The 13,669-nt window shown below is 44.2% G+C and overlaps 1 protein-coding gene across 1 annotated transcript; it reads right to left on the minus strand.

Moving 5' to 3' along the window:
- Nucleotides 1-1,342: 1,342 nt before the first annotated feature.
- On the minus strand, nt 1,343-3,040 carry LOC112277307 (F-box/kelch-repeat protein At1g51550). The gene has a single exon (XM_024509443.3). It carries the CDS (start codon nt 3,038-3,040, stop codon nt 1,616-1,618), a length of 1,425 nt encoding a protein of 474 aa, XP_024365211.1. The 3' UTR covers nt 1,343-1,615.
- Between the last annotated feature and the right edge of the window lie 10,629 nt (nt 3,041-13,669).

The following is a 13,669-nucleotide window of genomic DNA, read 5'->3' on the forward strand; positions in this document are numbered from 1 at the left end:
CTTGGGCCTCAACATGACGCATGATCTTCCACTTCCACTCGCTCTTTGCGAGCCTCCAGAAAGGCCCCTACCTTCTATTGCCGTGGCGTTGAGCTTTCAGTTGATTCGTTTGAATCTGTCTCGGACTGGGAATCAATATTTGGAATCTCGTCGGAGTTTCGAACATTGTCGCCATTGGCTACGTCATTCTTAAACACGATTGCGACAACAGTCGTTTCAGGCTGAAGAACCAGTGACGGGAACTTCCCTCTGAAACCTCCGGACTCACACCTTCAGATTCAATCGTCAATGGACCTTATGAATACATAAAACGGCACATGTAACAGATTGCTGAGTGTATTAGAGAGTATGCAGTAGATGCGATACGTGTAACAAGTTGAGCTGGAAGCGATTAAACCCAGCACGGACTTGTAAGGCAGGAGCACTTGTCAGTACTAAGACTGTAAAAAAAATAATCTACTAGCTCTTACTTCAGAATCACTCACTGATGCACCCACATCAGCCTTGCGAAAGTTGTGACGATGAATGAGATTTGTCGGCAGGCGCCGGCGACGACATCGAATCTAAATCGGCATCTGATCTCCGAACATTGCATGGAACCGTGTGCTGGACACAAGCACAACCACACGTGCTGCAACATGGACCAGCGAGCAATAGTGGCATTCTGCTCAGTTCGGCTGAGAAGAAGCGCAACGCCAAACAATCCAGGCTGCTTATCAGAACTCGCTCAAGGGCTGGGTGTTCCTTGTTGATCGATTATGTTACACAACCGCCAGTTCACATGCAACGCTGAATTACGTAACAACATTAAGCTGATATTCTTTCAAGTCTCGTGAAAGCCGAGAGCCCTCTCTAGAAGCAGGAGAGGTGACGAGCATTTAGGGACTTGGTCATTAACTTCAAATACTACTATATTATGAAGCATAAACTATCGATCAAACACACAAATATGGCAGAGCCTCGCACTGATGAAATAAACGAGACTTAAAAAAGAAAGTCAAGCAATAGCAAGGCAGACGTTACAGCAGGCGTTCCAGCAAATCCGTCCATAGTTCAAGAAGGATCGCAGGCAAAGCGCCACAACAGAGAAACAAACCCTTGATCAACCTACAGTCTTTGTTGACCAAAACCCCATTCTTGCGAGCAAGACCAATACATAATGTGGATCTAATACCAACAAAGTGAGACGAAGCAGTAGATCTCGAGATCGGCGACTACGACACAGCATCTGCAGATGATACACGGAATTATTTTTTTGTGTATACAGAGGCTCAAAGAAACAGAAGTAAGTGAAGGATAAGCAAAAGAGAATTCAATCCAAAATGCGAATGGAACGAAAGAATCCTCAGAACATAATCCTACCCAAGAAATGATTTACTTAGAATGTCTACAAGATGGACGTTGCAGGCCACTCTTGTGTAGCAGCTTCCCAACACCCTACCGTAAAGCCAAATCCAACCCTAGACAAGGCTCCACCCCTACTGGCAACCACTGTCATACCTCTAAGCTCTTGATTATACCAGATTATCCCTCACACCTGACAATTAATTAATTTTTTTTAGGATTACCAATTTGTACAATGGAGATCACTCTGAAAAGGAAGGTCGAGAGAGGACTAGGTACAGCAAGGAACCAGCTGCAGCATGTGCATCTCAGCATCAAATCCGAGACCTGTTGCAGCTCCTGGTAGAAGCTCCCCATCAACCATGCCCCCAAAGACAAGGATGGAGTGGCCGGAACCAAGAGCGCACGCGCCGTGGAAGGATCGTCTGCTCGGGAGCTGGCCCAACTGTTTCAGCTTCTTCCAGAACCGGGGCGCCAATTTGTCTTCGCTGAAGGGTTTCTGGGGATAACTGGGCATGCACGAAGACCCACAGCCGACCTGTACGCCAGCCTTGGGGTCAAGCACCCAGGCGTCTCCTTTGCGTGACCTACGGGCATCCTCGCCCCCGAAAATCAAAATTCTTTCGCCAAATATAAGGGTGGCGGAGTGGCCAGCGCGAGGAGCTGGCCGATCGTGAAGCGGTTGAAGTTCGCGGGGACGCAATTCAACCCATTGTGGATAAGCGCCCTCCATGTCGAGCAGCCAGACGTCGTTCAAAACCTCGAAGCGTATCCCGCGCCCACCGAAGAGAATCATTTTCCTGCCGCCTATCCAAGTCATCGTATGGCCCGATCGCGCAGGCGGAGAGGCCGAAGTGATCACGTCATGCCAAGTAGGGGGAGACTCCGACAAATCCAAGACCCAGGTGTCGCCAAATCTGTTGCCCTCCGTTCCAATTCCACCGAAGATGACCACCCTCCGATCACCGCCGCAGCACCCTGCGTGAGCTCCGCGAGGAGGAGGAGACGTCACCACATCAACCAACTCCCAGGCTGGGCTCTCGTACAGGTTCCCGCTACCCAAACCCCTGTTGATCCAAGTGTCGCAATGACGTACTCCTTGATCGTTGATTCCACCGAAGATCACTATGGAATCATTAACAACTGTGCAGCTCTGTCCGAATCGTCCAGGCGGACTACCATTGTTAATTCTATGCCAAACAATACCTTCTGAGATCTCGGTAGGTAAAGAAGCAACCCACGTATCGTCGAGGTGACGACCTCCCTGGCACCCTCCTCCATAGACAGATAGATTATCTGCAACAGTGTAAAGAGAGTGTGACGCTCGCGGCGCAGGCCCCACATCCCCTTGCTCTACTTTACGCCAGGAGCCAGCCTTCAACATCAGCATTTGTCTGTAAACCATCTTCCAGCCACCCCTCTCTTTCCCGTGGTTCGGCCATGTTTGCACTGCTCTTCTGCCCCATTCACGAACGCAAATATATGCCCACAAGTTGTCGCTATCTGCAATTTCTCTGAATCTCTTACATGTGAGTCCAAATGCAATCAGTGACTGCACGGGAAGGAACTGCAAGATGGCCACTAGCTGATCTAGGCTAAGGGAGGCGAGGCCGCAGCCTGCGGGGGCTGGGTTGTGCCCATTGTCTTCCTGCACCACCTTCATTACCTCGTTCAAATCATATCTCTGCAAACACATGAGAATAACTTTCGATCTTCCACAGAAACCACGGCAATAGCCTCTTTACTGTCTCCCTGTGAGGATGTCACGACTCAAACTTGCTCCAACTATTTCCTTGAAAGTGTAGAATCCCGCGCACTTCACTTTCCTGTGAGCGAAGAAAATGCCGAAACTGCTTTTTCTCGAGTTTCTCATCGGTGTGAGAATGTCTTATACCTACATTTACTTCCCCCTCCGAAAGCTCATGATTGAACAAACAGTGTCTTGTGGAAGGTCCTCTTGGGGTGAGGTGCATCCGTGTATCCACCACTCGAATTTCACATCAATAACGTCCCTATAAGTCTATGCAGACGAAGAAGAATGATCTACCACTAACGCTCCAAAAAGCCTTCGAAACTCTGAGACACTTCTAACCCTAACCCTGTCCTCCTTCCTCCTCCAAGCTACTCCCTCGGCGAATCTATTCATATGCCCCTCTGTACATCAGAGAGACAACACTCGTCCCTGAGACTCTACAAGTAACGGTCATCTCTATTTAGAAAGAACTTTCGAAAACCCGGGCGAGGAGTCTCCTCGACTTGTTCTCCTTCAATGTATCGAGACATTTCTCACATAGTCCCCCTTCTAGATCTCACGCTCTCTCGGCCTTCGCTCACGTCCAACCCAAGCAATAGACTACGTCGATCAGAGATCCTCTCAAACCCAAAAAAAAGTTGCGCAGAGTACATGACCTGCGAGACGACCCAAATGACTGAAAGCCCGCATCTAGGTCCCTCCTGTGGCAGGCAGGATAAGAGCTGCCAGGTTCCAATCAGACAACGCAAAGCTCTCTGCTGATGATCATCGAAATAAGTGATTTCAGAGCGGCAACCTGCCGTGGATTGGACAACTTGCCGTGCAACTGACAAATACGCGCCGGGTGCTCCAAGGTCGAGCAGAGTGGTGGGGACGGAAGGGAGAGCATTATAAGCTTCGTACCGCCATAGCCGAAGCAGCAGCTGCAACAACGGCGACAAGGTCATAAACACGGTCCGCAGGGGACTCCACTGCCGAATCCGAGACTAGTTTAACAAAGACCCCACCAGGACAATATCCCCCCATTTTCTAACACGGCATGGCCTGGGCCAATCCCTTATGAACGCTTCCGTCGGATGTGGATGATATCTGGCCAACACGAAGATGCTCGTGTTCAGAGTTCACGAAGCCACTACTCTCGCATGCAGCAAGAAAGGCAATCGGCCAGTGATGCGAAAGAGAGTGATATCACTCTACTGCTCTAACCATTCATGAAAATGCAAATGATTTCCTTGAACCAGTCAACACACTAACAAGCAATCAAAAAACTCCAGGCAAATGCGAATTGTTGCCCACAATTTCTATTGCATTCATGTGAGTAAAGCTCGTTTCTTCGGCGATGAGCATCGTTTTAAGGCAAAACGAACCCACTCAGTCTTCTGAAATTCGAAGCTCACAAGTCAATAATCTTGAGCAGGTAAATTCAATGAATCTCTTCGGTCTAAATCCTTGCCCACCACGTCGTCGCTTGTTCTGTTGCAAGAGATTGGCGAAACGATTGCTCGAGAAGCAACCAACCAGCACTCTTCGCTACCAAGTTTCACCCAGATAACTATTTCTGACTTGGGTCGTTTCCGATTGGTTGGAATCCTGTTGCGCTGCGAGATCTGTTGCTTCAGCAAGCCTAATCACTTGGTGCTGACACAGACAGGGTACATGAGCGAGGCTTTTGTCGCAAGCTCCCGTAGACCCGGCCTAACACACACACATATATGTACTCATGTGTTTACATGCATGTATGTCCATGGCGAACTTGGTCAGTGGATAGGAACATGAAGAAAAAATTGAAACCCTCTGGTTGGCTACACATGCATGCGAAGATCGCCTGGGTGCTCCTATTATTAGCTCTAAATGTGGGTCATCAAATCGGATCGCTGAGACCCACACACATTTTTCGATTTAGCCCAAGTGGATGCCTGACTCAATGGCGCTAACAGACCCATACTGGCTCCTCACTGTCAGCATACCGTAAGAGTCGCTTCTCCACTCCATGTCGAACAGGTGTTGGAGCCGTGGCTTGATCTAGCGGCCGCGACTTGATTGGCTCGAAGGTCGGCGAATCACGAGCCGAGAACTGGGAGCAATAACTATGGCATTGACCCTCGGTTTAAGATAGAAATAGATAGACTGGAACGTTTGAGTTAGCCAACTCTTCTTCTCGGGAAGAAGTGTTGGAGTTTGATACAGGCCTTGGATCACCATCCTAATAATATGACTATCGAACTCAAACGCAGGTTTGGTGTAAACTATTCCCTAAAATGGTGACCATCCCACTCTTTGAGCATCGCTTGCTACTCGATGAATTGCAGCAGAGCCAGCCACAATGTCGCAAGAAGGTGATTCCTTAAGTTGAGCAATTGCATCTCTCTGATTCTACTTGATCAATGAAGGTCCAGACTCGCTTATCTAACCCACAAAGAACTCGTCATTTTGATGGTATCTTCCACTTAGACAGCCTTTCAGCAAAGCGCATCAAGATTTCACGCTCTAGGTTTCCCGGATAATCCAAAACCAATTGCAACTCGTCGCTGAAATCTTCGGAGTTGATCAAACGTGCTCTTAGCAAAACTACTAATCGTTCCAGTGTCAGTTTGAGTTAGCCTTGGCAAAACTACTAATCGTTCCAGTCTCAGTTTTGCGTTAACAAAACAGGTATGAGATTGTCTTGCTCTGCTTTGCTTCCAAATGCACTTATTGTGTGTATGTCGAAGCCCAATAAGTCAACCTCGAATGCAGAATACCTCCACAACCAGTATCAGTCATGAAAACTGGCAGTATAAAGCAAAAAACACGATAGTTTAGGGGATGGCCAATTCTCCACAGGTTACAATAACAAACCAATTAATGAACCAGTTTACAAATACAAAGGCAGTAATCTGAAGAGGAGATGAGTGCAGATTTGGATTGCTTAGTCTTGCAAGCAATCTAGAATGGCGCTCAGTCACGGTTGTTGGCAATGAAACCTAACTCAGAGAGCTGAACCAAAAATGCATTCGTGAAGTTAGATCATTCATGAGTTTGATCACTACGAAAATCTGAGAGTACACGAAACTTTCAACAAAGGTCGCTGGGCTAATTGGCTGGTTGAAAGATACCTTTCATTCAAACGGGGACTGCCTCGGTTTCACAAATGAAACCTCATCATCACCTATCAACCCGTTATTTCCTTTCCCAAGCCATTCAGAACACAAAGCTCCTGAGCGTTGCATCTACTCTTTTCAGTCACAACTCCTATATAATTCACGCTTCTGCTGCAACTTTCTGGACATTACTCGGCGTTCATCCTGTAGGCTGCAATCGGCTTCAAGGAAGAACTCTACTCAAAAGTAGTTCAGCTCTCAAACTCGCACGTCGATCTCTGTATCACAATTCCTGTACACGCGATCACATCCTTATGCTAAATTACTCATCCTTTAATCTACATATATGAACCATTTCGTAGGCTTCCCAATACGGCAGCTTTCCGAGTGTTAACGCGCGTCTGGCCTTGGTCTTCGAGAGAGTTGCGAGGGACTTTAGATGAGCCACACTCTTCAATTGACAATCTTTGCGTCTTTTCCTCAAACTTACACCTGGAGGATTGCCGGGCTAGTGCTTTGATGGTGAGCTCGTCCTCCTCGCTTTCAGAGTGCGCATGATGGTCATGGTAGTGTCTGTGGGAGTACTCGCGGTGCTCACGCTCAAGCCCTTGCTGGTTGTAGCCAAGGATTGAGTCATGCTTTTTATCGTGTCTATGGCTATGGTTTCTATGGCCGTGGTCATCTTCACGATGGTGGTGGCGAAGAATGGACTTGATGGAAGGCCAGAAATGCTTGTGATGGTGTCCGTGGTGGTGCTTGTGGGCCCTGTGAGGGTGCACCTCCAAGTCATGCCCCATGGTCTCGTTCAGCAAGTGCTTGTGGCGAAAGAACGAATGCGAAATGACGGACTTGAATCCAAATTTCCAGAAGTGAGGGTGATGATGGTGGTGGTGATCAGCAACATCTTCGTCATGTGGAGCGTCCACATTCTTAGAGATGTGGACATCATTGCGCTCAAAGTGAGAGTCGAATTCTTCACTGCTAACATCAGAATGGCCGCCATGGCTGTGGTAGCTCTCCTCATAAGGCTTGTGATCTCCATCCTTCCGCTCCTGCCTTTTGGATGACTCGAACGGCACGACTTGCGCGAGGGATTTGTGGGAACCATGGAACAGACCGCCGTGGGGTCTATCGAGGTGTAGCGCATGTAAGAAACTTTTCCACTTGTTGTGATGGTGGTCGTGGTGACTATGAGCCCCTTCTCTCGCAAACCTCTCCTTGAAGCTGTTGTGCCTTCGACTGCCCTTTTCCTTCACGAGAATTGGATTCGACGTAGGGCCGAAAGTCGCAGAAGACAAACCATCTTCCCTGTCGGCGTCGTGATGTTTGCACAAGTTATTGCCGTTTCGAGGAGGGATGTATCCTTCCGCGCATGGCGATTGAGGCATTACGTCAACGGAGCGAAGACGGATGTCTTCAACGCTGTCCCTCGGAACTGGCAACTTCCGGCAATGAAATCCGTGAGTAAACCGCTGAGGGAGAGCTTGCGGAACGCTGGGACGAGAAACCTGGTGCTCAGGAGAGTACACAACCATCGCACCTGGTCCTTCGGCATGATCCTCCCAGTCGCCTGTGACATTTTCAGTTCGATTACCCTTCGCTAGAAACATAACCTGGTTAAGCGCCTTCATAAGTGAGTCAACCTCGAAGGAATCCAAGAGGGTGCTGCGGCCACCCCATCTGGTCGTAAGTGCATCCGACGAAGACTCTTGTGCAATCGCATGCTGCATCAGCGCCTCGATCTTGAATCGCGAGGGCTGTCGGACAGTGAAATGGGGGTGGAAATGGGACATGCCTTCTCTGCAGTGGTGTTGGAACACGGCCCAAGCTACCGCCTTGGTTATCTCGGGGTTACCATGAAACTCCGCTTCAAGACACTGCGCCTTCTGTAGTAATCTAGTATGGATCTCTTTGACCCTTTCATGCAAATTATTGCGGTGGTTATCTATCCGCGACTGTTTTGCTTGAGATATCTTCGACGGCCAGCGTATTTCGGTTCCTAAAGACTCCATATCATGCGACGGATAATTTCAATCTAATTCCTGTCAGTTTCCTCGTCATCAAGTAAGCATCGCGAAGATCGATGCTTTCAAAATTTGCTACGAGTTCAGCTGAAAGGATTACCAGGCCGATGCCTTGAAGCACAACGTAGAAAGTCGCGTCAACTATAGCAAAGCTGCTTCACACCTCACTTCACTACAGAACTCGCTCACAGTGAACAAGGCTGGCATGACGTGTGGAACACCAATATCCGCTAAAAGCAAGATAAATTTACAAATGCAACTGAGCGAGTGTTCAAAATTTGCCGAAGCTCTTCCTAGCTACGGCAGATTTCAATATGAGACCCCTCATGAACCTGCCACGCATGTCCACCTCTGCTGCCGTCTCCACGTCAGCTTCTTGCAGGATGAAGCTTGAAACTAAATCTTGATGAATTATGCAGTCTGGGTATAACCCAGCACTGCGAATGTATGTCCCATTGGAAAACCAAGCAGCAGATAAGCAAGCTACGGTCTTGCGGAAAACTGCAGTCTTCGTGAACCCCAAGATTTTGCAGAATATGGTTGCATTCTCAAGCATCTCATACACTTAAAGTCATGACTGAGGCGCATGCTCTGAACTTGACCACATTCACCCAAACTGTGGTCCACATATCTGATTCGTACTGTCATGCAGATGCTCCTGCTGGTGGCCATATCGGCGGCGGCAAATGATCACATAGGATCGGAGCTGGCGAGGTCCTATTGGTATGTCAGGCCTTTGAGCTCGCAGTTGATGACCTGGTCCACCACCGCCCCAGGCAACACAGGACGTCCACAGAAACCGGGCTCTCATGTCCATTCTCCACACATGTTGCAGCCCAACTGGAACAAACGCTTGGCTGCCATAACTGTTCGGGAAGTCAGCTTTTTGTCAGCTTATTCGATTCCTTGTCGTTCCTCATCCAGCATAGACGGAGGAGCTCCTACAATTTTGACGGCCACGGAAATGGTACATCATTTTACTAGTACCGTGCACGCACATTACGCTTTCCGCACCAACTCCACAAACTTCTCGAGGCTGATATTTTTCCCACAATAAATCGCACGAGAGGAGAACATCGGGAAGAATTGTGATCTGCTGCTGTGGTCTGCGTCGGTGGATATTGGACCCGAGCTTGCGACTAGATACATTGTCACTGGCTTTTAAGTTCCGACCTAATGTCCTATTATAATAAGAAAAAACCACTTATCTCTACTTTTTGCATTTCCGGCGTCGTTTAGATTTACCGCGCAAGTAAATCTACGATTGCAGATGTCGCACGGTACAAGTCAAAACGCGAAGTCATTCTGTACCACAAGACTGGAACTCCAGGTTTCGATGATGCCGAGAGCCAGACACATAGAGCTCAGGATGACTTTCCAGCAACTTGTGCGATGCACAGATGTTCGGAGTGTGGGATAGATCCAAACAAACCCACTCGACTCCGGCACTAGCATCGTTCTCCCGCAGATTTCTGCAACAGGCACGGGCAATTGTTCATGAGTGGTTCCAGAACCAACGTAGTCCATGATTTCGACACGCATTATGGATGCATTACAGTCACCAAATGGAACTCAAGCTCAAAAAGACTACAGCTCAACTATCGAGTTGTCTGTAAATCAAACTTCTCAAGCGGCGACTAAATGTGGCAGGATCACTCAGGAGCTGAATTCCTCAGAGGCTGCAGACATTTACCCGCATGTCGAGGAGGTTGAAATGGATGGAACATCAGCAGAGCGGTAGTTTTATCCTATTATGCCATCCATCGCTGTGCGTCGGGCGAACAATTGATGAACTCAAAGTCAATACCACTCTCAGTCATTGCGACCACTTGTATTCCAGTTTCTATTTACAACAAGATGTGCTTGTTGTTTAAGTACCTCACAAAATCCTTTCAATTGTGAACTTGCAGGAGCAAATAACTTACATGTCAGCTTCTACCAGGCTTCATCAAATTGTAATTGTTGAGGTTACAACTCCAATGCCATACATGTCAATGGTAGAAAAGTTGTATTTGTTGTTAGGTAAAGAACGTGAATTTTATTCACATGTTGATTTTTGTGTGCTAGCAGTAGAAGCAAGAATCCAAAAGTTGAAACAATGATTTAATAAGATGGAAACGAGATTGGTTTTTAAGATAGCCATTTGAAGTCATTTAAAGACTTGCAAAATACAAGATGAACAATACTCAAGTCTGTTATGCATATATTCAATTTATTGTACTTTTGAAAGAATATACATACATACATACATACATACATACATAAAAAATAAAATAAATAAATAAATAAATAAAGGCTACATTTATGGTATGTTGATCTTTGATAATTTCAAACCTAGCAACTTCATGTTAAATTTCAACAGCTTTGCTGTTTGATTTTTCCTATCACAAGCATGAATCCTTGAACCAGAATCTATCCTCCCCCAGCAAACAAACAAACAAGAACTCGAATAAAGGTCATCATATATACATAAACTAAGTCTAGAAAGATTTTGGAGTAATATCATATTCTGTCACAAAGCCAAAAAAAACAAGTTGCACAAAAATTGTTTGTTTAAAGAATAAAACAATTCCCTTCAAACCACGTAAGCTTTGCCCTCGAGCATTTTTGCCTCCATTGTTGCGAAGTCACCGGCATGCTCCTTGCATGACGCGGCCGAATCACATCTATGTAGTGTGTGTATGTGTGTGTTCTGGAGAACATCCGAGGTGATTCTAAATTTGCACATGGTGCGGTGACTGTCCCTCATCCCAACTTGCCATGACCATCATGTTACTAGTTTGTCGGCATGAGTCAGATCCGCAACGCCGTTACAAAGACGTAACAATTCTTTCCATTGTAGCAATACAGTTCACAGACACAATTTCATGCGGTGAGCCAGAGTACCCAAATTGACGACTAGTCGTATTCTGTCTCTGTGAAGAGGTTTTGCAGCTAGACTCGAACGTTGTGAATGTCGACCATGACATTTGTGTCTGGAAATAAAGACACGCACAATCTAGCAATGATTTGCACGCAGAGACTGATCGTGATGCGACACTGCCAACAATGGGTTGATCCCAACAGAGCGTGGCTAAAGAAACCAGGAGCTTGCACTTGGGATCCTCCTTTCGCAGAGGAAAGAATTGCACAGTCGAGGGAGGTGGAGGAGGCACTGAGAGCGACGAAGTGTCAATCACAAGGATTTTTGTTTTGCTATTCTTGCGGTGCTTGCAAACCGTCCAAGGGTTCATCACAAGAATGTGTCCGGAGGGGGCCACAATTTCAATCTAAAGGTTGGTGACTTGATTGCTGATGATCATGGTGGATAAAACGGGGATTTGTATGACTTATCCTGCAATACATAAGTAAACAATACTTATTAAGTAATCATAAGCTTGTTTCGTTTAGTGGATTTTGTAATTTATTAATGTTAAAAAGAAGTGAATTCCTATTAATTTTATCATTAATTAAGTCTAGGAAGATGTACTCCAAATTATAACAACGTGTAGATTGTAATTCACTATGTGAATGAAGATTTAGAGACCATTTTAAACCACAATGCTTAGTTTATTAAAGTATTTGGTACAAATTGCTACTAATTACACATGTCATATCTTATATTGTAATAATACATACATATAGAGTATTGATTGTTGGAGAACATGAACAACTAAGCAATTTGGTGTCCCCCTTTGAGTCCTTATAATATTGAAGAGTAGATGTTATCTCTTGATGAGCTCTTATCTTGTCTTCCAAATGGAGAGTAGGAGGCACTTCTTTACAACTAGTAAATCACAAAGTGAGAAGTTGCTTTAATTAACCATCTCTAATAAATTCAAACCTTCAATGCTGATTATCAAAATTTCTAAACTAATTTTATATTTGATTGCAATGTAATAGAAGCTTTTAACGAACAACAACCAAAAGAAGAATATTATTAATTATGTTAAACCTTTGCACAAAATGATTATGTGTTGTAGTTGTGTGATTAGAGAGAGACTATAGAAGAAGGATTTCAATGCTACAATCACATTTTTAAAACCATTACCAAAAAAGAAAATTGGATAAAAATATTCTTTATATTTTTCATGGTAATCAATTTTTATTTATTTTTTAACTTGATTTGGAATGTCAATACCAAAACAAAACCTACTAACTTTTTGTTATATGGATATTTCATCATCTTATACCTTAAAAAATATATGCTCTCTGATAGTATAAAATATTCTTTTTAATTGACTTGTGCATTATTGCATATCAAAGAATACAATATTTATTATTAAAGGTAAAATTTAGATTGTTAAAATTATCATGTCTAAGCCTAACAACCAAAGATGAGATTTAATATACTTTAGATTTAAGTGCACATACTCAAAATTTGACTTTAGATATTATAATCCATCAACACAACTAGAATAACAATGACATCACAATCATAAGTCAAAATTCAGATTAGCCATTTTATATATGAAAACCTTGGTCTTCTTAAAGGTCTCTACCATTACTAATTACAAATTTATTTGCTTGCTTCAAGGAAAGAAATAATAGCTTCAATTAAATATATAGTCTTATGTATGATCCCACCATATTGAATACCTGTCATGGACATATGCATGTAAGCTAATAATTACCTATATAAATAGATAGAAGCAAGTAAAAATAGATAAAAATAAATTAATTCTATAATATCTTCTATGGAAGTTTTTTAGAAGCTTTATAGATGCTGCTTTGACTTTATATGTGTCTTTAATTGACTTTTTGGATTAGAAATATGATCAACCAATTTGCCATGTACCACACATGTTGTTAACTTAAAGACCAAACTAACTATGTGGCCCACACGTAGAAAAACTTGCCTTATAAGTCAAGGCATATGTCCTATAAAGTCAATACATATCGGAGGTCCTATAGAACATCGCCACATAGCTCCTAGTTAGATAGTATATATAGAGACAAGAGTGAAGCTTTCTTCACTCTTATCAACTTCTTTCTTGCTTCTAATCTAATTTCAAGAGTCTCAAGTATTCTTGTCTTTTGGCAATAAGCCTTTCCAATTTTTTCTAATATATGTACTTCCTTATTTCTATTTTTTCATTCTTTCTTTGATACAGATTTCATTGGTTTATGCATCATCTTTTAGTTCATGTCTTTGATAGATTAATAAGAGTACACTTACAATATCAAAGCTTTGTCTTGTCTTAATTAAAAGTGGATTACCGCTTTCTCATGATAAGATATAAACATATTAGAAGTTGTAGATTATCCTCTTCTAAACTAATATTATTCTTAGTATTTTCCTTGTCCTCATGTCCTTTCTACTACTTGTCTTAAGTGGTATTAGATATTTTTTTCTAAATGTTATTATGGTAGAGCTTGTTGAAATGAAGAGTGCAATGGCACAAATGTAAGAGCAATTGAGGAAGTTGGTACTTGTAATGCATCAACTTAGCTTACCACTACAAGGATCAATAAGAATGGTAGGAAGT

This window comes from Physcomitrium patens, chromosome 25, assembly GCF_059467195.1.
Source record: "Physcomitrium patens ecotype Gransden chromosome 25, ASM5946719v1, whole genome shotgun sequence".
In the NCBI taxonomy this organism is placed as follows: domain Eukaryota; kingdom Viridiplantae; phylum Streptophyta; class Bryopsida; order Funariales; family Funariaceae; genus Physcomitrium; species Physcomitrium patens.